General features: G+C 34.4%; 1 protein-coding gene across 1 annotated transcript; it reads right to left on the bottom strand.

Annotated features, from left to right (window-relative positions):
- Nucleotides 1-25: 25 nt before the first annotated feature.
- On the bottom strand, nt 26-6,430 carry LOC137806321 (Major facilitator superfamily protein). Its single transcript, XM_068606361.2, has 4 exons — nt 6,160-6,430; nt 5,605-5,822; nt 4,036-4,595; nt 26-1,056 (listed from the first exon to the last, which is right to left on the bottom strand). Exons 1-4 carry the CDS (start codon nt 6,227-6,229, stop codon nt 174-176), a joined length of 1,731 nt encoding a protein of 576 aa, XP_068462462.1. The 5' UTR covers nt 6,230-6,430; the 3' UTR covers nt 26-173.
- Between the last annotated feature and the right edge of the window lie 20,548 nt (nt 6,431-26,978).

Genomic DNA, 26,978 nt, shown 5'->3' with positions numbered 1-26,978 from the left:
CACAATACTTAATGGTTGACTTATATTTGTAGCAACAATCACTATTTATTAGCAAACCATGTTAAAAGATAACAGATGCATTTTTTCCACCACTGTTTAGTAATGATAATTATTTATATACAGCAGATGTGTCTCCTAGAGTGGATCATGGTCATTAAAAGGGTAAGAAGCTCTCAAATAGCAGTGGCGAGCTCAATTTGGTTCCCATCTGAACTGCTATCCCCTTTGTCATGGACCTGAATTGGCTTGTAAGTGTACAATTTGGCACAAACCAAGTAGTAAATAAGATTGAAAAACTGCAGCAATGTGATGACCCAGTAAAAGTACTCCAACTTCCCCTTGTTGAGGTTATCAGGGAGCCAATTTGAGCCATTAGGTCCAGCACTGAACTTGTGGATCAAAGTAACCAAAAGGGTACTCACATAGTTTCCAACAGAAATTGCAGTCCAAAATAGTGCCATTGCAGTGCTCCTCATGCTCTCTGGGGCCTGGTCATAGAAAAACTCCAAGTGCCCAATTGACATAAAGGCCTCAGCCATTCCATGAAGACTGTACTGTGGCACAAGCCAGAACACTGAGATTGGGATTGTGGTATGTGGGTGGTCATAAAGCCCATGGGCCAAAGCCACCTTCTTTCTCTTTATTTCAACAAAACCAGCCACCAATGTAGCCAAGGTTGAGATCACAAACCCAATACCCATTCTGTGAAGGAAGCTTATTCCACGGTCCAGCCCAGTGAATCTACGGGCCACTTTGATGAAGACTCTGTCATAGAAAGCAGTGGTGATGAGCATGGTGAGGATTGTGAACACTGACATGGAGCCTGCTGGGATTTGAAAGCTTTTGGTTAGGTGTCTGTTCATGGTTTTTGCTTGTTGGAGAGAGAATGTGTTTTGTTGTGCATAGGCTGTGATGAGAAGAATGCCTGAGGCCCATATTGGTCCCATTCTGATTATGGATTTCAACTCCTCCACTCTATGCACTGTGTTTAGCCTCCATAAATTGGGTGTTTTGCTGTCATCTTCTTCTGTCACAATTGCTGCCTTGTCCAAAAATCTGTATCAGTTTTTAAGATCAAAAACTTTATTTAGTTAGGTTGAAGATCGCATCAACTAGAAATTAGAGTCTTTCATTGTATATAAGTGATTTCATGAGTCAGTTTTATGGGGTTGAATTAGACTTAAAATCCACTTTGTAATATGATATCAGAACCATTTAAAACTTATCCGAGTGTTTGTTGGACTATCAAATGCCAAAACCCTCTTTAACTCTCTACTCCATTCCTAATTCACTACTAGTAGAAATTAAGATCTTTGTGAGAATTCTGTTTAAACTGATAAATTGAAATCATAAAATTTAGACTAAAATCTAGTTCTGATATCTCATCTTTTTTACTTTTAATTTTAGTTCTCTAAGTTAAAAGGTTTTACTTTGTTCCCTTAAAATTGTTTCTATCAAGTCAAAGATGTCATTTATACAATTTCTACACTAACTGTTGTTGTAGCTTTTGATTGATACAGCAAATATTCATTATTTAATGTATTAAAAAGGGGATTTTATGGGACTAAAGTAAGTCTTTTTAGCAAAAAGAAACTAGAATTCAAAGTTAAATGAGATTAAAAATTATTTTAACTTATTCTAATATAATCATACAAAATAATGAAAGCAATTAAGTTAATTGGATTTTTTTAAATATAATCAATATTACTAACTTTTAAATTTTTCTTCCCACTGTTCTTTAATTCAAAATACATATACTCATAATGTGTAATAAAAATAAATAAATATAAAGTTGTGAGAATATATAATAAAAAAAAACACCAACAATTGTTTTCTAAAGTGTGCCACGTGATAAGGACTATAAGAAAAAGTGTTGTCACTTAAATTTCTGTTCTTGACTTTAACGACACAAAGGCAGGGAAATTATGACACTAATTTCTTCAATAGAACTGTTGTAACCTAAATTTATGTTGTTGACTTTAGTGTCACTGAGACAGAGAAATTGGTGACACTAATAATTTCTTTTTAAAGATGAGACCTCACGAACTTATGCTTTATTTAATTTAAAAAAATATAACAATAATTACAATTTTATTGGGAAATAATATTGGTCATTAATTATTGAAGTGCATTTGGCAAACCAATTAAATGGGAGAGTAATTCTTAAATTTTTTACTTAAATTACTAAAAATAGTTCAGTAAAAAAAATTATCCCCTAACTTATTTATTTATGAAATGGAGGGAGTAGATATGAATATGATAATATCTATCATTACTCTTTTATATGTCAATTGCAAAATACCTTAGATGAATAAAAAATATCTTATAATAAACTTTCAGAATAACCTAGAAATTTAGAGTCTTGAGAACATAACCATTAACCTAAACTCAGTGGCCAATAGTGAAAATAAAAGGATAGATATTCTATGGACCTTAAAACTAAGGTTGCCAACATGTATATTTTGTAATTAATAAAGAATTTAAAGGGCATTATTTCTTACCAGATTTAGGAATTAAAAATAAATATTAAAATAAAAAATCATATTTTCAAAGACAAAAAATACATTCAAACTAAAGTGACAGAAATTTAAAGCAAACTAAAGTGGATTATTACTAGGAATGACAATTATATGGATCATACTTATCCAATATATGTCTTATCTAAAAAAAATTGTTTCATTTCTCGTCCAATTGTCATTCATATCCAGAAAAAATATTTGTGAATATTTTATACGTGTAAATATTTTTTTATTTATTTTGAATATAATTATTTAAAAGCAGCTTTCTAGAATATAAACTCAGATAAAAATTAATTTTAAAATATAATTTAATATCAGTGCAAATAATTTGATCTTTTTAAAAATTTAATTTATAATTTAAAAAAAAATAACTTCAATTTGGATAAGTCCAAATAAAAATATACATATTAATAACTTTATTTTACTTATTTTTATTTATTTTAAAACTAAATTCAATTTACTATAGATATTAAATATTTATAGGTTAAAAATCATAATACAGATACCTGTTCTCTATTAATAAGTATGTAATTAAAATATCTATATTTTTTACTCATAAATATGGGTGATAGTGATATTTTTTTACCACCCTTTTCATGATACTTTTAATTTAGATTTAAGATTTAAGTTTTATATATATAAAAAAACATGTATTATTGATATCAGACACTGAGCCAGGGGTGTAAATGAGACGTGTCAGTCCCGAAAGCCTTAACTCTTTTTAAATTTTATATATAAAACATTTATACATGATATACATACATAAATACTTTCTCGAAAAATACTTATAATATACTTTTTCTTTCTATTTTTTCTTTGTTATAAAAGTATATGTTCATAAATATTTCACTTTCTTTTATTTTATTTTCTCTATGAATGTGTGAATGAAGTCTCAAACATTTTCCAGAACATTTTATGACCCGTGAAGAAGAGAACGTGGTCCCTTCCTTGCATGTTTTACCTGGACCACCACTAATTGGATTTAAAAAAATCTTGTAAAATTTTATTATAATATTTTAATAATTATGTGAAATTTTACAAACTAATAGATAAAACTTTAAAAATTTATTAAAATAATAAATTACATTATCTTTGGGGTTGCTCATATTTTTCATGAAGAGAATGTGTGTGCTGATAAGTTGATTAATTTATGATTTATTCATGAAAAATCTTTTCATTGATATAATAGTCTTTCATCTAGTCTGTTCTTAGAATTCTTCACTAATAAATATAGTCTACTTATGTATCGTTTTTGTTAATATATGTGTTTTGATTCAGTCCTCTCATATATTTGTATTTTTTTTTTAATAATACTTTTTTAATGCGATGATAAATAATTATTGTTACTTAATGTGTCAGTTAAGATAATGTGTCATGTAAGATAGTAATGTCTAACATGAAATCTTATTATCTTAAAATAAAATTTTCCTATTTTAATAATTTTTTAAAATTTTATTATTTTGATAATTAATGTGTAAAAGTAATTTTTGAAGGAAGAGATATTTAAGATACTTACTTCATTTGTGCACTGTGAAGAAGTTTCCCTCCCAACGAAATAGAGGAATCTAGTTGATCATTCTGGTAGAGTAAACTAGGTTCTGACACATTTGGCACCTTCCTCTTCCGAAGTGCCGCCACAGCCACTTGCACCAATCGGGTAAACGGGCTCCCAGCCGGGTTCAAGTTCCGGTAAAGCGGGTACCCGACAATGAAGGCAATAATTGAGATGAACATTGCGATGGTGGGGATCCCCAGGCCCAATCCCCACCCAATGTTATCTTGAATGTAAACCAAAACAGTGACAGCCACAAGAATCGCTGCACCCATCACGAAATAGTACCAGTTGAAGTAAGTCCATGTCCGTGTTGTCTGCTTCGGATCCGACTCGTCGAACTGGTCCGCCCCGAATGCCACAATGCAGGGTCGAATACCGCCCGACCCGAGAGCCCCAAGAAGGAGTGAGACATAGAGAACTCCCAGCTGTCCTGCACTTGCTTGTTGACATACCTCTTCACCTCTGCAAGGTGGTGGTCTAAACTGTGGAAGCACCGCTGAGAGGGTCAAACTAATCATACCCTGATTAACACAAAACTTCATTAGACTCGAAAATAGTTCTGATATCATGTTACAAGTGAACTTTAAGCCTAATTCAATCCCATAAAATCGATTCATGAGATTGAAGTTTACACCTACTTATATACAATGAAAGACTATAATCTCTAGTCGATGTGACGTGGGATCTCCAACCGATACTGGACTAAGAAAAATTATTGTGACATGATTATTTATTAAAAGAAATAATGAATCTACTGTAATTATAAAAAGAAAACAAAATAATACATTTCTTTTAAAATTTAAGGTTTAAACTCCATTTTATCACAATTTTATTTTTAAAGAGTTTGTTAATGAATTAAGGGAAGAAAAAAAAACATATAAATTAGACCTTTAAGTATATAGAAATGAGCCTTTGTATCCAATCACCACATTTTTTTGATATTAATGAATTATAGTATTTAAAATATTATTCATTTAAATTCAGAATTCTCTTTTCATAATTTTGTTCTAAAAAACAGTTTAATAAATTAAAGGAGAAGTGCTTTTACGAAATACCTTCTTGATATCTTTGGCATGTGAAACTTAATAAACTAATAAGATGATGATCTTTCATAAAAGAATAAAGATATGATTAACAATCTTGTATAAGATAACTGAAAAAAAATATTATAAAATAATTTAAAAAATTTCTTCACTTAAAACTTTACCCCCTTTCCTGATTTTATTATTAAGCGGCGTATGTCATAGTTTTTAATTAATTGGAAGTGACCAGTGTGGCCTTTTGCCAAAACCTAACCTCTGTATGCTGTCGTGAAAAAAGTTACAGCTAAGCTAGATAACTTGGACAGGACAAAATCCTATGTATTCTTGTTAACAAATATCATATGTGAATGTTTCTTTTCCCAATATCCAAGAGCCTCTGTAAATATCACTAGCAAATTTAAACAAATATCCATTGGAAAATTAAGTTGAAGAAGCTTAAAATCTGAGTAATAATGCATGTAATGAAGAGTTAGGAGATGGTGTTTACTATCTGGTATATGATGGAAGCAGCAGCGACAGTCCAGAACTTTCCGGCAAAAGAATCAGCAATGAAAGCACCAAGCAAAGGTGTCAAGCTTGCAGTTCCACTGAAGTTAGTGAGAGTGTTAACAGCTTTGGTTAATGGCATATGAAGCTGTGTAGTCAAGTAGCTAATCATGTTTGTGTTGAATCCCACTACGGCAAGCTTCTCACAAATCTCATTAGCTGCACCAAAACAAATCAATCCAAACTTCACATATCAGATCCAAAACCATATATATTTACAGTGCTGTGCTTTCAGGAGCTAATTTGCATTCTTCTTTTCTCATACTTCAAATTTCAGTGACCAGAATCTCATAATCACTAGAATTTGAGCAGTTTCTTAGCGATAAGATTTTCACCTTAGAGAATCAAACCAAACTCGTGTCTTGAAAACATTGTTTTTTGTCTTTCAAACATGTGACTTTGTTTCTTACCGACTAGATCTAACCTTTGTTGGCTAATTAAGAAGGTTTTGCGTTCTAATAATGGAGGCAAAAGTTTAATATAGTTTGAAGCTTACCAAAGATGAAGGGCATTGTGATAAGCCCTCCCTTTTTCCTTCTAGCATGGTTTTCCTCCTTCTGCTCCATCTTTTCAAAACCCCTTTCGCTTTTTCGTATTCTAGTACATAATATGGCCTCAAAGTTTTGTATTTATAGCCTAAACTTGAGGTTTGGAGGATCTAAGTTCGTCACACCAACTATTTTGTCAAGCGTTCACACCACCTTGTGGGATTATATATGGCCACGAATAGGATATAATTTTTTTCTACTAAAAAATAATTTGGTTCTAAGTTCTCTGAATAAAATCGAATTATAAATTTGATGCAGTATGGTTGGGTAGTGTGGGACAAGAAACTTTTGTCATATGCACATTTTTTTCCTCCCAACTTTGAATGTATGTAGTGTATATCACTAGAGTTAATTATATGATGAAATAGATAAATGTTATCTAAACAAATTTAAGTGTACACCTCCACATGGTAAATCGCAGGGTACCCCTTTACAATGAGACTTCATATTTTTTAAAATTTTGTTTATTTTGTGACGTGGTTGTTCTAATGCAAAAGTTCATCTTTATGTGTGTCAAGTTTAAAATTGTAGTAAAATCACCACAAAAGTTTGGATAACACATTTTCTTATGCTACTACCTAATGTATCACATAAGAATAATATATGGACATCACTAGGTATGGTTAAGGATCCATATATATAAATCAGAATAAAAATGGTTACAAAATATTTGGTTGCGAACAATTATGTAAGAGACACTATAATTTTTACATGAATTGGGTTGTAGACACACTGCAATAGTGTAAAGGTAATGCTTGTGTGAAAAAAAAAGTTAAAATACAAAATTTCATGTTTGTCAGTATTATAATACAATGATTAATAAAGTGTAAGCTTTTGATTAAATTAACATGCTACTTCGTTATTATAATAATGGAGAGTACTTACCTTTTGAATATTACTAAAAAAATCATTAAATAGACATTAATTTTAGAGATAAAAAGTAATTAATTGATAGTGACTAAATTAGAGACCATTTTAGAAACTAAAAAAATTATTAGTTTTTAAATTAATTTTTATTATTGATAAATAGTTTCTAAACTGGTATCTAATTAGCTATCAAGGTTTTTGCTACCAAATTTAGAATCTAAAAATTGGTAGTTAAAACCTTGGTAGCTAATTAGATACCAATTTAAAAACTATTTACCAATAATAGAAAATAATTTAGAAACCAATAATTTTTTTAGTATTTATAATAGTGTCTAATCTAGTCACTATAACAACTAATTATTTTTTGTCTCTAAAATTAATTTTTATTTAATAATTTTCTTATAGTGATACACATGTTAATAGTGTAAAGATGATGTTTCTATGTTTCAAAATAAAGCTAAAATACTAAACTTCAGATTTGTCAATACAAGAAAATATTGGTTAACGAAATTGTAAAATTTTATTAACTTACTACAAAACTTGGGTTAAACCCTATGGCACTACAAATTATATGAGATGAAAACACCTTACATGTATTGTGAATATTTTTAAAAGTAAAATAAAACTATAAAAAAGCGTTGAAAATAATTTGACTCAAACTTACTTCTTATAATATTATATAAGAGTAAAAAGTTCAAGAAGGAGTTTGGAAAGCAATATCTTGATTGAGAGAGTACTGTGTGGTGGGGGATTTGGAAGATCATGAAGCCAAAACCAGAATGCTAGAATTGCCTAGAGAAGAGAAACATGAACAAGAACCAATGAAAAAGAAACTGTAAATATGGAAATCAAGAAGAATAAAATAAATGTGAAAGAAAATAAAATAATAAATAAAATAATAAATGAACCCACCTCAAAAATAAATTTGAATTATAGGTGTATAATATTGTTATTTTATTTTTGGGTGTTTAACTTTTTCATTATTGATCCAATCATAGCAGCTGAGTACATGTATATGCTTACCTGTTTTTTTTCCCTTTCTTGTTCAGGCACGACTAAATTTGTCTACCGTCTACAGTAAAAGTGTATAAGATTTTCTGTTTCCTTTGTATGCACGTGACTAATCAATTATGAACTTTATTCTTTTTACCAAACCTAATTAACCAATCTTTTACACGATTAAGTGTCAGAACTTTTTTTTGAAGGAAATAAAAGGAAACAGTAAATACTAATTTAAATATTAAATATACTAATTATACACAGATATTTGTTTGTTTTAGCTATTTTTTAGTTGAAGTTCATTAAAATAAAGTAAAATATGTCTTCCATGTATTGTTTCAATTAACATTTAGTTGTCGTATTTGCAAACATAAATATATTTTAAGATCATTTCTACGTATAACTTGTTGACATAGTTCATTTAAAGTTACATATATGACGTATTAGTATAAACACGATATAGATAATTTTATTCTTTTCAGTCCAAATTTCCATGACGACATTTTATATCTTAGCTAACATAGTCATGTCTTGATGTATTTTTTTTAGTTATTTTAGAAATAATGTGTGTTCTAATAATTGTTTTTACTATGATGTTTTTATTTCTTATGTGTAATGTAATTATTTTTAAGGAATTGTTTTAAATGTTTTTTTATGTTGTGGGTAGAGGAGTGGATTGAGGTTTCACAAAATAATGTAGCAACACATAGTTTAACAACATTGCAAATAATACCAATTAAATAAATTTGTATTTGAAATTGTTAACCTTAGTAGACACATTCTTGTAGATACAATATTTTGTAATTGTTATTAGACAATCATGATTTTAAAGCCAATGCATATTACAACTTTTCACCTTAATAACTCCAAAACATGGAAGAACTCTCACATCACCTTCCTTAATCCTTAAATGAAAAATCAATCCACTCAAAGCAACGTTTGAATTTCAATATTGGTAAGACTTTGTAAACACATATGTAGAATTATCCTATGAAATTGCCTTCACAATCCTGACCTGCCCAACTTAACAATGTCTATAACAAATTGCAGTCTAACGTCAATGTGTTTGGTTCTCTCATGGAATATCTAATGATCAGTTAGATGTATGACACTTTGACTATCATAATGAATAATCTCACAATTCTTCACAATACCTAACTCTCCTATAATCCTCTTCAACCATAGCCTGATTCACCTTGTTTGTAAATGTTTGGATAGTAGATAAAGTCACCATTTGAAAATTGGGTTTCCAACAAATTGCAAATCCAAATAGTGTGAAAATATACCCAAAAATTGGCTTTCTAGTATCAAATTTCTTCATAGTTTGCATAAACAAACTCTTCCTAACTTATTTGTTATGGGTAGACCATTTGAACACCAATCCAAACTCTTCTTAGCTTCTTTGGTATAGGTAGATAGTTCAATTATCTCAACACCCATTTTAAAGTCTCTTAATGAGCATGTCCAATATCTGCCATCAACCTACTAACCACACTAATAACATGCACCATATCCAGTTTACTACACACCATTCCATACATGATGCTCCCTTCTTGATGAAAATGTCTTTTATTTTATATTTTTGAAGTGCGGAATTTGGTGGCTAAAAAAGAGTGAAAGAAACCGTGAAGTATTGGTGTCTGGAGAATGATAATGAAGCTTAAGAAAGGTTATGCCAACTCCGAAGAGGTTCCATGCTAAAACACTTAGAAATAAGGCTAGCAAGGAGTGAGCTAAGAGACTAGTAAAGACTGGAATTTGGTAGCAATTCAATAGTTTATTCAAAGCTAATTTACAAGGGGGCTAACACTAGTATTTATAGTGCTATAGGTAGCTAAGGTGCAAACTTTAACCTTAAAAACTCTCCACTCATAGAATGACAAGTGACTATCTCTAATTGAAGCAAATCCTCTCAAATTAGAGATTGACAAGTGTCCTCCTCTAATTGGAGAGAATCTTCTCTATTCCCATGAAGACAAATGACCTTTTGGCATTGGTGGGAATCTGCTCCATTGAGGGGGTGACATGTGGACCTTCATGCCTTCCTTGCCACACCATGTTCTCTATTTACTCTCTAGTAATTTATTTATGCACCCTAGATGGCCTAAAGTTGCATTGGATCCAAGAAGGCCCAATTGTAATTCTAGCTAGACTTTTTCTTTTTCTATTTACACCCTACTCTAATTGGCCTAATACATGGTCCATGAAAATTGGTCCAAAACATGGCCTAAATACAAGCCCAAAATAAAGCCTATACTACTTTATACAGTGTTTATAAAACTAGAGAAAAATGGAAGACCATACAACAATTAATTCTCCTTGAGATGAGAGTCTTTTGAGCTCCTTTTTCTGCTTCCAATCTTCTTAGCCAAATGTTTCGAAGCTAGATGGGTTTTCATCACTTCTCCATTAGCATATGGAATGGTGTTCGTCTCCCTCCTACCTCTCCCAGAATTAGTGTTATGAGAGAATGTTTCATATCTGCTATTTAGAGCACTCATAGTTTGGGGAGTGAGCCTTGCATTGTAAATTCTTCATCATGTGAAGATTACCTTGTGACCTTTCACTATTTTCTCTCTTGTCAAGAGTGTTTCTCTCACTTGTTGAGAGGTCTTAGTCTTAGAGGGAGATTAAGACTTGTTACCTAAAGAGGTGTAGAATACTTGTGTACCTAAAGAGGCGTAGAATACTTGTATACCTAGAGAGGTGGATAATACTTTTACTTGGAGAGGTGTATAATACTTAAGGCTCTTAAGTTGAGAGCTTAAGGCGACTAAACGTAACCCTAGTGTTTGGGGTGAACCAGTATAAATCCTTGTGTATATAATTTTTTCTATCCCTGTTCTTTTATAATTTGAATTTTATCGTGATTGATAAAAGGAAAATTGAGTTTAGGCTCAATTCAACTCCCTTCTGACTCTATTATAAACTATTTTATATTGATACACTTCAACAATCAAAATTATACTAGTACTTGAAAGTTTTCAAAAACGTCGTGGTTATTAAGAATGTTTTTAAAAAATAGAGATATGATTGATTAAAGATCCAATCTAATTTTGAAATTAAGTTTTAAGAATAAATCTTAGTCCAAGTCTGATTTACTTCCACATTTATAATTTATACAAACCTAAAAAGTTTTTGAATTCAAGTTATCATAAAATTGTCTGGCATAGAAGGTCTCTTACAATGACATTCTAAAAATTAAATGTATATGATATTACCCATTGAATTTAATGATGATTATTCTTGATTATGAACTTCAAATTGTTTCCAGAAAATGTTTACAACACAAAAAATGTCCAAAAAGATCAAATTTAGAGTTTCCATATAAAGCGTCTAATAGGAAAATTAAGGTGTTAGAGAACAATATTCAAGCAAACTTGAAGATTATAGTAGAATCAAACTTTGACATTTAAAGATATACAAAATATAGAAGGATTTCAAAGTTCAATGTTAACCGATAAATGTTCAAGATGCACAAAAAAATCTTTAGATTAAAAGTTTCCTTTTAGAGTGTCGAATATGAAATAATGAAGAGTAAGACGAGACTTATGCAAACATTAAGTATAGAATATTCAAACTTCAACCTTCAAAAATTTACAAGTAAAGAAAGATTTCAAAGTTAAACGATGTGATATTAATTGGTCAAGACGTACAAGATATCATCAAAGCAAAAGTTACGTTATAAAGCATCTAATGGTAAAATGAAGATACTACAATGCGAGATTTATGCAGTATTCATGTATTGGAGATTCAAGAGTTAATGTACAAAAGAACTCAAGTATAGAAATATTTGTACAAGACATTTTCTTCTTGAGCATCTAAAGGCAAAGTGATGAAATGTAGAATGAGATTTCCGTTGTCTTTTAAGACTTGCTATTTACAACCTTCAATGGTCATAATTCTTGAAGACTAGATAAAATACTCAAGCTGAATAAGGAAAAAAAAGAGATAGAAGTGAATAACAACGAAGAAAGAAAAATGATTTTTATAAGACACAATATTCACATCTACTGTACATAAAGATTCTAGTTTGTTGGGTTGTGTGTTATCCATTGTAAATTCTTCACTCTGTGAAGTATACCTAATGAGCTTTAATTGTTCTCACTTTTGAGAGTGTTTTTTTTCTCATATCTTAAAAGGCCTTAGTCTTAGTGGGAGAATAAAACTAGTTAACCTTGAGAGGTGTAGAATACTTGGTGTACCTAGAGAGGTCAAAATACTTGATGTACCTAGAAATGTTAAAATACTTATACTTGGAGAGGTGGATAATACTAGTACTTGGAGAGGTGGAGAATACTTGTACCTAGAGAGATGGAGAATACTTGTAGTGGAGAGATTTAGAATACTTGTTCGTGGAGAGGTTTTGAAACTCGTTGTAACTAGAGTGTTTGGTTAGTGAAAAACTCTTAAGTGAGTTTCTTAAGGGGACTGGATAGCCTAAGTGGTAAGGTGAACCAATATATATTTGTGTCTACTTTTCTTTCATCCTTGCTTGTTAGACGTTGTTTTATATTGTCTTTAACTTCGCAATTTGAGTTCAGACTCCATTACCCCCCATTCTAGAGCCAACTTCACCTTCAGCCTATTTACTACCTCAGTATGTCCATTAGTTTGAGGACGACATGTGGTAGAGTACAAATCTAAGCCTTATCTAAAGAGTTTTCCAAAATTGGCTGGCAAAATTAGCATCCCTATCAAACACTATAGTCTTGGGTAGACCATGCATTCTGACAACCTCTTTGAAAAATAGTCTTGAGATGTAGCTAACATCATTTACTTTGTGACAAGGAATAAAATGAGTCATCTTACGAAAATGGTGCACCACCACAAAGATAAAGTCATAACCCTTTTGGGTTCTAGTGGGATATGCAAAATAAAGTATGTGTTTATATCTTCCCAGTGGACGCTAGCTATAGGGAGGACTGTATATAGTCCATGACATTAAGAGGTTAGATGGTCTAGTCACTGTTAGACAATCTAATACCCCACAAAATAATCTCATGATAAGAGAGTCTATGAGGATTCGATGAAAACAAACACTATAAAATATGTTAAGAATTAAAAAAAAGCTTCTTTATGTGCAAATGTTAAAATATAATTGTTAGACAATCGACACTATTAACCAGTTAGACAGTACTACAACGTGCAAGGTAGTCTCACAGAGTTGAACATGTTAGACAATTTTATATGTTAAACTTATTAGAGGGTCTCATTGGAGTTCAATCTGCTAGACACACTAAATGGTATAGTCTTTGTCTTCATGTTAGACATTCTAGTCTTTGTTTTTGCGACATACAGTCTAAAACACCAAGAACTCTCTAAACTCAATTTCTATGTTCTTAAATTTATTTCTAATTATCCTTGAATGCACTTTCAATACTTTATTTGAAACTATTTATTTTTAGGTGTTACAGTTTTTTTCATCATCTTGTTGTTTATGAAGTCCAAATTGTTAATAGAGCATTCATTTTCATCAAGTTATGTAATTTTCAATGAAACGAAGGTGTGAGACAATGAAATTAGATTGTAGTTAGGAATGGCAAAGTAGAGTGTGTTGGGCGGGCTGATCCGCAACCCGTTAAGAAAAAGGCGGGTGGGCTGTCTATTCCAACCCGCTGGGTCGCTTAGGCTCGCCCCGCATAACCCACAGCTCGCACGGACAAAGTGTGGGATAGAGCAAGTTGACTCGCATGACCTGCTAACTTAAAAATCTATAATTTTCTTTTTGCACCCTCATATTTCTTCATGCAACCTCATATTTCATATTCCGGAATTTTTACTCGCATGTTATTAAGTATGTGTCGTGAGAATAATATTGTGAGATCATTTTCCTAATGCATCTAAACAAAGAAAATAATTAAATTTATTCATTTTTTTAAAAAGTATTTCTTATGCAGACGACCCCAAACTGCAAGTGATCCTTATGCGGAATGGGTTAGTATGATCACTCCACATATTCTATGCAGGATAGACCAAATGCAAAACAAACCTATGTGGATCAGTCCGCATTATCATCCCTAATTGTAATTTATGCTTATATTTCCATAGATACATGGAAGTAAATAAATTATTTTTCTATGAATTCTATTTATTTTTTTAATGCCATGCGGGTATAGCCTGGAAAACCTTTGATACAATTTCTCCTCTGTTGTGTCTTTCGTATCCATGTGAACTTGTGGATTTATGCTATTTTCTATACCATTGTTATTCTCTCGCTCCTCTAAGCTACATTCTTATTATTAAGCTAGGAACTTCTGATTCAATTTATATACTAAATATTCACACATCGCACATCATTATTAAGAGAAAAATTGTATATATAAACATTCTATACGAATGGTATTGACGGAAAGGGTCAAATTAGATCTAATTAAAAATACGAGGATACATGATTAAAATTCTTAAAACTAAGAGTACCAAATGAAAAAAATAAATTAAAAAACCAAATAAGTAAAGTAAATAATGTTGTATCCCTTAAATATTTATTTTTGAGTAAAAATAATAAATAATTAACATAATAATTTATTTAAGTATATACTTTTATCATGAAATACTATGAAATCACTCACTTATTTTTGTTTCCACGCATTCATTGTAATAAGTGGGTTGTTTGGTGGGCGTGATCAACCCACCATCTGCAAGCACAATCACACTTTCTGATTTTGATGCTTGTGTCACTGATGTTGGGAAAAACGGGTAATTTTCCCACTAAAACAAAACCCTAACAGAGCTACCCGACAAATAATATTGAATAAATAAAGCGGAATAATAAAAGAGATAAAGAGGAAAAACACACCCGAAAATTGTTAACGGAGTTCGGCCTGTTTAGCCTAATCTCCGAGCACAGCAAAAACAACTCCCTTTTATTATTATGAGAGAAGATATTACAAATTGGGATATATAACAGTGAAGGAGAAGAGTTTAATTTATAACCCTCAAACCTCCTTCCCAAACAATGAACCCACCGATGTGGGACTTGGGATTAAGCCAAAATCAACAAATCTCCACCTTGGCTTAATTTCAAGTCCCACCTAAAACAAATCTTCTCACAACATAACAAAAAACAAACTTTACAGTGCTTCAAATTTGCGCCTCCGGGCGCCAACTTCAAATGTGCAAAATATTAACCAAGTCTAAACAATATTCAAACTTGGCCCTTGTAACCACCTTGCCTTGTAGCAAACATCTTCTTTATTAGAAAATTCTTCTTTCTTTGCAAATACCCATTTGCACCCAATTGCCTTCTTACCTTTTGGTAATTGTGCCAACTTCCACGTCTTGTTCTTCTTCAAAGACTGCATCTCCTCTTCCATCGCACCCGCCCAATTACCACTTTCTGAACTCAGAATGGCTTTTGGGTAAGTGGATGGAATGTCATCAACAACTGGAAGTGCATAGGCAACCATATCCATGAAACGAGCAGGCTTCTGAATATCTCGTCTTTGTCTTCTAACTGCAATTGGCGCTGATTGTTGTTGAGATTCTTGGGTAGGAACCTCTTCCTCATCTGACTCTTCTTCTGCCATAGGAGAGTCACTTGTGGTATTTCGTGTTGGGATCACCACTGTCGGCTCAAACTCCACCTGCTTCCGAACACACTCCACCTGTTGTGGAGTACTATCAGCTCCTTCTGGATTTACCTTCTTTAACATGGCAGATTCATCAAAGGTAACATCCCTGCTGATAATCGTCTTCTTTGCCTCTAGACACCACAAACGGTATCCCTTCACTCCAGGACTAAAGCCCATGAAAAGAGCCTTCTTTGCCCGTGGATCCAACTTTGATTCAATCACATGATAATATGCAATAGAACCAAAAACATGCAAAGAATCATAATCAGTTGCAGGTTTTCCAGACCATACCTCTAACGGGGTTTTGCCATCTATAGCAGATGATGGCAAACGATTGACGAGATGTTGAGCGTATGTCACAGCCTCAGCCCAAAACTCTCTGCCTAACTCAGCATTAGACAACATACAACGAACTTTCTCCACAAGTGTCTTGTTCATACGCTCCGAAACCCCATTCTGCTGTGGTGTTTTTCTAACAGTGAAGTGCCGAACTATGCCACAATCTTGGCATACCTTCAGGAACGGATCACTCTTGTATTCTCCTCCATTATCTGTTCGGAGAACCTTAATCTTCCTTCCTGTCTGGTTTTCAACTTGAGCTTTCCACTTAAGGAAAATTCCAAGCACATCATTTTTGTTCTTCATAGTAAACACCCAAACTCTCCTGGAAAAATCATCAACAAAAGTGACAAAATAATGCCTACCTCCGATTGACGGAGTCTTGGCAGGTCCCCACACATCTGAATGCACATAATCCAGAATACCCTTGGTATTGTGAATTGCAGTGCCAAACTTCACTCTTCGTTGTTTTCCCAGAACACAATGCTCACAAAATTCAAGTTTGCAAGCCTTCGTACCTTTCAACAATCCTTGCTTGGTAAGAATTTGCAAGGATTTCTCTCCAGCATGTCCCAACCTCATATGCCACAACTTCGTTGCCTCAGCATCCTTCTTAGTGCTAGAAGTTGTTGCCGCTACTGTCCCCACCACTGTACTACCTTGGTAGTAATACAAATTGTTCTTCCTCACGCCTTTCAACATCACCAGTGCTCCTGAAGTTGCTTTAAGAATTCCATCTCGCATCGTCACAACTAGGCCTTTAGATTCTAAAGCCCCCAATGAGATGAGATTCTTCTTCAACTTTGGCACGTACCGTACATCCCGCAAAATTCTGGTGGATCCATCGTGATTCCGCAACTTGATTGAACCTATCCCGACTGTCTTACATGGATTATCATTACCCATGTAAACAACCCCGCCATCGAGTTCTTGAAAATCAAAGAACCATTCCCGAATGGGACACATATGATAGGTACAACCTGAATCCAATATCCACTCATCTGGATGCAATGATGCTGAAAGCGAGACAATCAACACATCACTTTTGCTTTCTGCAACATTTGCATCTTGCAGAGCCTTCCCTTCTTGATCCGAATTTGCCATTACAGACTCACAATATAATATTCAATATTACAAATAATTTCAAACAACCCAAGGCGAACCTTCGGCTCTTGATACCACTTGTTGGGAAAAACGGGTAATTTTCCCACTAAAACAAAACCCTAACAGAGCTACCCGACAAATAATATTGAATAAATAAAGCGGAATAATAAAAGAGATAAAGAGGAAAAACACACCCGAAAATTGTTAACGGAGTTCGGCCTGTTTAGCCTAATCTCCGAGCACAGCAAAAACAACTCCCTTTTATTATTATGAGAGAAGATATTACAAATTGGGATATATAACAGTGAAGGAGAAGAGTTTAATTTATAACCCTCAAACCTCCTTCCCAAACAATGAACCCACCGATGTGGGACTTGGGATTAAGCCAAAATCAACAACTGATTAGAAGGATATCTGGTTTTGGGACCATGAGTGTGACGAAGGGTGATCGCACTTTTGAAATTTAAGGCTGAAACGTAATGATGCTTCTCCTTTGAAGAAACGTGTGGACTGAAAACATGTTTTTGTAGATTGAGTTGCGATCCCTAAGATACCCTATGGACAATACATTCTGACATGCATGTGGAAGTTTAGAACCTCGGGTTGAGAATTACAGTCAGACAGTCTAATGTTGTGCTTATAAAGATGAAAGAGATTGCCACTAGGAGTCATTGCGTAAAGTTGCATATTAGGTTGTTACTTTGGGTGTGTCGTCTAGAACATCAAATATTCTTCCAATTATTAAGACTGTTTTTTTGTTTCCGCATGAATGTTGTTCATGTAAGAGGAAGAGTATGGATTTTCCACGTTTGTTTTCACTTATTTAAGTTGAACAACGAAGACAGAATTATAAGAATATTCATTGTAATTATTCTTGTATATGTTAGAGAAAAAAGTTGAAGAGATGTGGAAGGGTGGTGATAACAAATCATATAGAGTTAAATCAGCTTATTCAAAGTTATTACTAATAACACCTTTTAACCAAAGAGTTTTCTTTCCATTAATTTTGAAAATTAAAAGTTTTATCTTTGACTAAGTTTTTTATGAAGGGTAATCATTGGTAGAATTATAACAACAAATAATTAATAACAACAAATAATTAATAGATGAGGGATATAGATATACATTTTGAGAACATAAGTCACTTATTATTCAAAAAGGAAATAACATATGGAAATGCATGTGATTGGAGGTAATTTGGAATATTTAAAATCATAGGACAATTATTATCTTTAGAACTAAAGTGGTGGATACAAAAAAATTTTTACAGTGACACAAATAAAAGTTTGGGTGTGGATTAAACATAAATATTCAAATATATATTTTCATATTCAGAATGATGTCTTCATCCACTTGAATGTTTGGAATCTATTAACTAATAATTCTCCTTGCAGCTTTTTTTGTCTTTTGCAAATTAATTTTTGGCCACAAGTAAAATACAAGTTTGTATCCATTCAACTCTAGATGCAAGAATCTGGAATTGAAAATCTTATTTCTCTTTTCATTAAGAAGAATTTGATTTTGGAATAGAAGGGGTATATATATATATATATATATATATATATATATATATATATATAATATATATACTCTTTTATATTTTAGGTTTTTTTATATGGATTGGACTATTCTAATACTATTATTTTTTTTATTTTTTTATTAAAAAGTTCTCTTATGCATATACAAATGTTTACAAATTTAATCCACATTTTCTCATTATTGCTATGTATGATATTATATTCTTTTCCATAACTACATTATTCATATTAATTTAGCTTTCACATATTTGTAGTTTCAGCTTTGATTATGCATGGAATAAAAAATATTTAGAAGTGCAAAAGGACATAGTAGTTCAAGTTACGGAACTGAAACATGTGAAAATAAAATAATTAATTATATAAAATATGATCAATTATTTTATATGTTATACATATAATATAACGACTATAATATAATAATATAAAATGATATAATAATAATTTAAATAGTAATAATAATAAAATATAATAGTCATATGTAAAATTTTATATAATAATAATAAGAAAATTAATAATAATAAATTAGTAATGATAATAACTAAAATAAATTTATAAAATGATAATAATAATAATAATCAAAATAAATTTATAAAATAATAATAATAATCAAAATAAATCATAAAATAATAATAATAATAATAATAATAATAATAAAATAATAGCAATATATAAAAATAATAATAAAATTGAATGCCTTTATAAGAGAGGTTTTCATGTTGGAGACTTGAAGCTTAATGGAAGGTTGTTGACATTTATTATTCCACGACAAAACCATGTAATGCTGAATGAAGAAAACTTGTTGCTAATGTACTACATCCTAAACAAAATTAAGATCAACTGGATATTTTTCATGAAGAATCATATGCTCAAATTAAAGTTAGTTGATTATCAATTTTGTTATGCTATTTTTATTTCAAATTTTTTATAATACTTATTCATCGATACTGAGGGGTAGTTATATGAAGTTATAAAACCTATAAATGATTTCAGTAATTATTACCGGACAAACATTGTTAATTACAGGAATATAATCACTATTAATGAGTCTATAATTAGACTTAATTATAGGAATATAATCACTATTAATGGGTCTATAATTAGACTTAATTACAGATGTTATGTTAGGAAAAGAATCTACGGTTCTGTACGGTTCTAATACTATGGTTATATATATATGTATCATTGCTATAGATGAAAGGCAGATTGAATAAAACAGAGAATATTCTTTCATGGTATCAGAGCACAAAACTCTGATACCCGACAAACACAAAGCAAAGGCAACGGTGCACAACCATGGCAGATGCACCAGAAAAGAATAATGCCAACAAAGCAGAGAGCACGAAGGAGGAGGTGCTAAGAAGACCTACTCGTCATATGATCTCAACGCGAGTGAAAATCCCGGAAACATAATCATGCAAGTCCAATTGCGCGGAGAAAATTACGACGAATGGGCAAGAACAGTAAAGATCTCGCTTCGTGCCCGGAGAAAATGGGGCTTCATTGATGGAACACATATCCAACCAGAGGATGAGGCACCCGACCTTGAAGATTGGTGGACCGTGCAGTCCATGATTGTATCTTGGATTCTAAACACCATTGAACCAAGCTTACGATCCACAGTAGCATATGCTGAGACTGCACATAACTTGTGGGAAGACATTAAAGAAAGATTCTCGATCGTGAATGGACCTAGAATTCAACAACTAAGGTCGGAATTGTCAAGATGCAAGCAGGAGGGAATGGTGGTGGCAACTTACTTTGAAAAATTGAAGGTCCTTTGGGATGAGCTTGCTAACAGTGACAAAATTCCATCTTGTACGTGTGGTGGATGCAAGTGTGGGATTGGTGCTCAGTTGGAAAAACGAAGGGAGGAGGAGAAGGTTCATCAACTCCTTATGGGGTTGGATGACGCAAGCTACGGGACAGTAAGATCAAACATTCTGGCCTCAGATCCATTGTCGTCTCTGAACCGCGTATATGCTATGTTGGTACAAGAAGAAAGAGTGAGAATGATGGCCAAATCAACGGAAGAAAGGGGTTGGTCGTGGGTCTCACGATGCAGGCCAACTACAAAGAAAAAGGGCGTGGAGATATGGTAGAAAAATTAATGACGTGCAGTCATTGCGGTAAAAATGGTCATGACATGAAGGGATGCTTCCAATTGATCGGATATCCCGAATGGTGGGGTGACAGACCAAAAAGTGAAGGCAAATGGAACGGCAGGGGACGCCAAGGGATGCGAAACAAAGGTAACCCGACACGTGCAAATGTGGCACACGCTAGTGGAAGCAACAGTCAAGCCAACAATGACGACAAGAAACTTGAGATGGCAGGTCTGACCAATGAACAATGGAAGGTACTGGTTGATATGATCAGCAAACAAAAATCAAATGAATCAGAGAAAATGACTGGTAAGAGCATTTGGGATTTGTGGATTATTGACAGTGTTCTAGCTTGCGAACAGGGAACAGTGACTCTTGAAGAAGGACTTGAATTGAAAAATGTCCTTTATGTTCCCAAATTAAAATGCAATTTACTTTCAGTACCTCAATTAACGGATGAAGAAAATTGTGTTGTAACATTCACTGATAAATTGTGTATTATACAGGACCGCACTTCGAGGACGCTGATTGGAGCAGGTGAACGGAAAGATGGGCTTTATTGGTATCGTGGGGTACGGAAGACTCAAGCATGTCATGTCAAGATGGAAAATCAACTAGCACTTTGGCACCAAAGATTAGGACATCCGTCATTTCAGATTGTGCAAATGCTTCCTGATATAAGTGGGAAATGTACTCGTGATGAGTTGAATACAGTTTGTGAAGTTTGTGAAAAATCGAAACAAACGAGAGATAAGTTTTTCTTAAGTGCGCATCAAGCTTTGAATATTTTTGATTTAATTCATTGTGACTTATGGGGTCCTTATAAAACTCCTTCATCCTGTGGTGCTTCATATTTTTTGACAATTGTGGATGATGTTCACGGGCAGTTTGGATCTATTTGTTAAAAGAAAAAACAGAGGTATCAGTGACTTTGAAAAAAAATTTCACACTCGTTGAGAGGCAATACATAAAATGTGTTAAAATGGTTCGCTCTGACAATGGAACCGAATTCATGTGTCTAAAACAATATTTCATTCAACAAGGTATCATTCACCAAACTTCCTGTGTCGGGACCCCGCAACAAAATGGACGCGTCGAACGCAAGCATCGGCATATTCTGAATGTTGCTCGGGCATTACGGTTTCAAGGCAATCTTCCCATTAAATTTTGGGGGGAATGCATTTTGACTGCAGGCTACTTAATCAATCTCACACCATCCTCCATTCTAAAAGGAAAAACCCCTTATGAAGTGATCCATGGATGTGTACCCAACTACGCGCACTTACGAGTATTTGGTTCATTATGTTATGCTCATAATCAAAATAGACAGCGGGATAAATTTGATAGTCGTAGCCGAAAATGTGTGTTTGTCGGGTATCCATATGGCCAAAAAGGAAGGAAATTATTTGATTTGGAAACAAAAACTTTCTTTGTCTCTCGTGATGTACATTTTTTCGAAAATAAATTTCCATATTTTGAAGCCAAAAAGATGGACACTGCACCACCATTGCAAAACCCAATTATTGCCAACTCTTTAGAAACTGGAACGGACCCACATTTTCTTCATGAAGTTGCCTCCTCAAACCTAGATGAATGCATCGTCAACCAACCCATTGCATCTCCCATCCCAGCCAAGGAGGATGCTACCCTCACAGATGACTTCGACCACACTATCAACGACTCCGATCCGTGTATAGAAGCCTCGACGCTACCCGCGGATCCACCGCCGCGTCCGACGGAGACGGCGCCGTCGGTTTCTTCACCACCGTTGACGGCCGCGGTTCCCCTTGGGTGAGGGCATCGCGCGAAGCTGCCTTCCGTACGGTTACGCGATTTTGTCGCAGCCACCACGATACCGTCAAGCCCCTCTGTTCCGTCACCTCCTTCAACAGAATTCTCAGGTGTTTCGTATCCTATACATGATTTTGTGAATTGTGATTCCTTTTCTAACCATCATCAAAGTTTTCTTGCCTCTTTACACACCGAGCAGGAACCCCTGTTCTTTTCTCAAGCCGTCCGAGAACCCCGGTGGCGTGATGCTATGGCACAGGAGATTCATGCTCTCGAACTCAATGACACCTGGAAACTCACCGCTCTCCCTCCTGGAAAGAAGGCACTTGGGTGTAAATGGATCTACAAAATCAAATACAACTCGGATGGAACAATTGAAAGATTCAAGGCTCGATTGGTAATTCTTGGCAATCATCAAGTGGAGGGTTTGGATTACAACGAGACGTTTTCTCCTGTCGTAAAGACGGTAACCATTCGCACAACTCTAGCAGTAGCAGCCGCAAAAGATTGGGAGCTTCATCAGATGGACGTTCACAATGCGTTTCTCCATGGTGATCTTGATGATGAAGTTTATATGAAACTCCCTCCTGGCTTCCAAGAATCTCAACCAGGGGCAGTGTGCAAGCTTCAAAAGTCTCTATATGGCCTCCGACAGGCCCCCAGGTGTTGGTTTGCTAAACTATCTTCTTCTCTCACTCGTTACAGCTTCCAACAATCCCCGAAGGATCATTCCCTGTTTACTCTCAATAATAATGACATACAGTTGGTTGTGCTAGTCTACGTTGATGATCTTGTGATTGTAGGGAATAATGGTACTGCCATCCAATGTTTTAAAGGCTACTTAAATCAATGCTTTCATATGAAAGATTTAGGCCGCCTCAAGTACTTCCTGGGGGTTGAAGTTGCTCGCTCCCCCAACGGAATCTTCCTTTGTCAGAGGAAATATGCCTTAGATATCATTACTGAAGTCGGATTGTTGGGTGCGAAGCCCGCCACTACACCATGTGAAGAAAATCACAAATTGAGCTCCGCTACTGGTTCTTTTCTTTCTGACCCGGCTACTTATCGTAGACTTGCTGGGAGGTTAGTTTATATGTGTTTCACTCGACCTGACCTTGCCTACAGTGTCCAAGCTTTATCTCAATTTATGCAAAATCCACGCTTCGAGCATTGGCAAGCTGCTCTTCGTGTTGTTCGATATTTAAAGGGGCATCCTGGACAAGGAATACTCCTACCTCGAGAGAACAACTTACAACTCTTTGGGTGGTGTGATTCTGATTGGGCAAGTTGTCCACTGACACGGAAATCTCTCACCGGATGGTTGTGCTAGTCTACGTTGATGATCTTGTGATTGTAGGGAATAATGGTACTGCCATCCAATGTTTTAAAGGCTACTTAAATCAATGCTTTCATATGAAAGATTTAGGCCGCCTCAAGTACTTCCTGGGGGTTGAAGTTGCTCGCTCCCCCAACGGAATCTTCCTTTGTCAGAGGAAATATGCCTTAGATATCATTACTGAAGTCGGATTGTTGGGTGCGAAGCCCGCCACTACACCATGAGAAGAAAATCACAAATTGAGCTCCGCTACTGGTTCTTTTCTTTCTGACCCGGCTACTTATCGTAGACTTGCTGGGAGGTTAGTTTATATGTGTTTCACTCGACCTGACCTTGCCTACAGTGTCCAAGCTTTATCTCAATTTATGCAAAATCCACGCTTCGAGCATTGGCAAGCTGCTCTTCGTGTTGTTCGATATTTAAAGGGGCATCCTGGACAAGGAATACTCCTACCTCGAGAGAACAACTTACAACTCTTTGGGTGGTGTGATTCTGATTGGGCAAGTTGTCCACTGACACGGAAATCTCTCACCGGATGGTTTATTCAACTCGGCACTTCCCCAATCTCTTGGAAAACCCAGAAACAACAAACGGTTTCTGCCTCCTCTGCTGAGGCTGAATATCGATCAATGGCTAAGACCACCCGAGAATTAAAGTGGATTAAAGACATTCTCGCTTCTCTACATGTTCCTCATCCTGACCCAATTCGTCTTTATTGTGATAGTCAAGCAGCACTTCACATTGCTAAAAACCCGGTCTTCCACGAACGCCCCAAACACATTGAAGTTGACTGCCACTTTGTTCGAGATGAAATCATTCACAAGCGCCTTCTTCCATCCTATGTGCCCACACATACACAACTAGCTGACTTTTTCACAAAGCTCTCGGTGCTAAAAAGTTTGGAGCCATCTTGGTCAAGTTGGGCATTCAAGACTTACATGCTCCAACTTGAGGGGGATATTACCGGACAAAATCATTATTAGACTTAATTAGACTTAATTACAGGAATATAATCACTATTAATGAGTCTATAATTAGACTTAATTATAGGAATATAATCACTATTAATGGGTCTATAATTAGACTTAATTACAAATGTTATGTTAGGAAAAGAATCTGTACGGTTCTGTACGGTTCTAATGCTATGGTTATATATATGTATCATTGTTATAGATTGAAAGGCAGATTGAATAAAACAGAGAATATTCTTTCAGTAATGACACTCTACTTAAATGAGTTTTTCTAAAGTCAATGACAAATGGATGAGTAGAGATAGATAAAGTTGAAACTTGTATTTGATTAATTCCTCACTTGAAGAATGACGATTAATCGTTTGAAAATGTATTTATATGTGTTTTTGTGATTTTATATTTGTTTGTTTTTGTTTCTCAAGGTAAATAATCTATGAAAATTCAAGAATCATGTTTTGAAATATTTTTTTAACTGTTCAGAATTTAGTGTTGGTATTAAGGAAGCTTCAATGGATTAAAATTCTATTTAAATTTATTAAAATTACTTAAAATCTCAAAAAGTTATGTAGAGATGTTTAATCTATTAAAATTTGTTATTTCATAGGTTGAAATCTCTTTATTTTAAGGATGTTGTTATATGTTATGTTTTTAACAGATTAGGTATTTGAATTAATTGTATTTTGAAAACCTTTATGTAGAGAAGCTTTTATATTTTTGGAAAGAGAGAAAATTGATTTTTGAGACCACAATTTACATTGAATGAATTATTTTTATTCTTGGAGCATTCTTTGATTACTTTCCTTGATTGTAGAAAGTTTTCTTGAATTTTCAGAACCTATTTGTATCTTTTGTATTTAAGGTGCAATTGTTCTTTAATTCTCTAATTTCTAAAATTTGTTTATAGAAATTGGATAAGGTTTCTAATTTCTTTAGGACTAAGTCAATTTGGTGTTTTATTCCCCTCAAAGGTGGGAGGCCATGAGACACTTCCTTTTTTTTTTTTATCAGCAATAAAAAATAATAAATGAGAACCACTTCAGGGGTGGTCCAACCCTTTTACAAACACACATACAATTTAACTCCTAACTCGACACCCAAAACCGCCGGTCAAAAGACCAACCAAACCAAGCGCTAACTAGCTTTGCAGCAATCCAAGACCACACCTTTACTTGTGCTGAGGCAAAAACTTCTAACACATCCGCCACTCCTCCATTAAAGACGACCGAGTTCCTATGCTTCCAAATTTCACTCACAACCTGAATTGAATGAAATTTTGCATTGGATCCAAATGGATTATGAACGACACTCCAAGCCACTCAAAGCAAAGGCACCAGACCCTCCAAGCAAAGTCACAAACGGCGAACAAATGACTCGACGACTCATCGACCTTTCCACACAAGCAACATACAGGGTTTTCAACCATTATCCCGCGTCTTACCAAATTAACCCTAGTTGCAATCCTATTTTCCAAAACTCTCCAGGCCAAGAATACAGCAGAAGGCAAAGCTTTACACCTCCACAACCTACAGTAGGTCGGAGAGGACTCCCCATCACTAACCCTCCTTACCTTGCTATAAGCTGAGTTAACAGTAAAACTTTGAGACCTCTCAGCCTTCCAGACCCAGCTATCCACCCCTCCCACATCCATCTTCACCCCTTGCAGCAACTGACTCAACTGCTCCTCCAACAACTTCTCCCAGTCAAAGAGGGATCTACGCCAGCACAAATGCCAAATCCAAACACCATTAAACCAGTTCCCGAACTCGGCCACCTTAGCAGCTTTAGCCGTGCTAAGCGAATATAATCTCGGAAACATTCCCTTCAGAGCACCACAATTCAACCAGATGTCCTCCCAGAATGAAATATTTCCTCCATCAACAACTTTCCACTCAACCCCATCTTCAAAACTTCTGCCCCAGCCCACCGAGGCCCAAACCTCCTTCAAGTCTCTCCACTAAAGAGAACCCCTACAGGGTTTACCTTCCGCTCTCAAATTCCTCCATCCACCATATTTAGAGTCAAGAATCTCTTTCCACAAACCTCCCTTGGCCGACCCCCACCTCCAAATCCACTTGCCTAGCAGGGCCAGGTTAAAAGTCTTTAAGTCAATGATTCCAAGACCCCCGTAGTCCCGAGGCTCGCAAAC

This window comes from Phaseolus vulgaris, chromosome 3, assembly GCF_051622355.1.
Source record: "Phaseolus vulgaris cultivar YP4 chromosome 3, ASM5162235v1, whole genome shotgun sequence".
Taxonomy (NCBI): Eukaryota; Viridiplantae; Streptophyta; class Magnoliopsida; order Fabales; family Fabaceae; genus Phaseolus; species Phaseolus vulgaris.
Note: the sequence above shows the minus strand (reverse complement) of the source record. Positions and strands in the feature narration are given on the sequence as shown.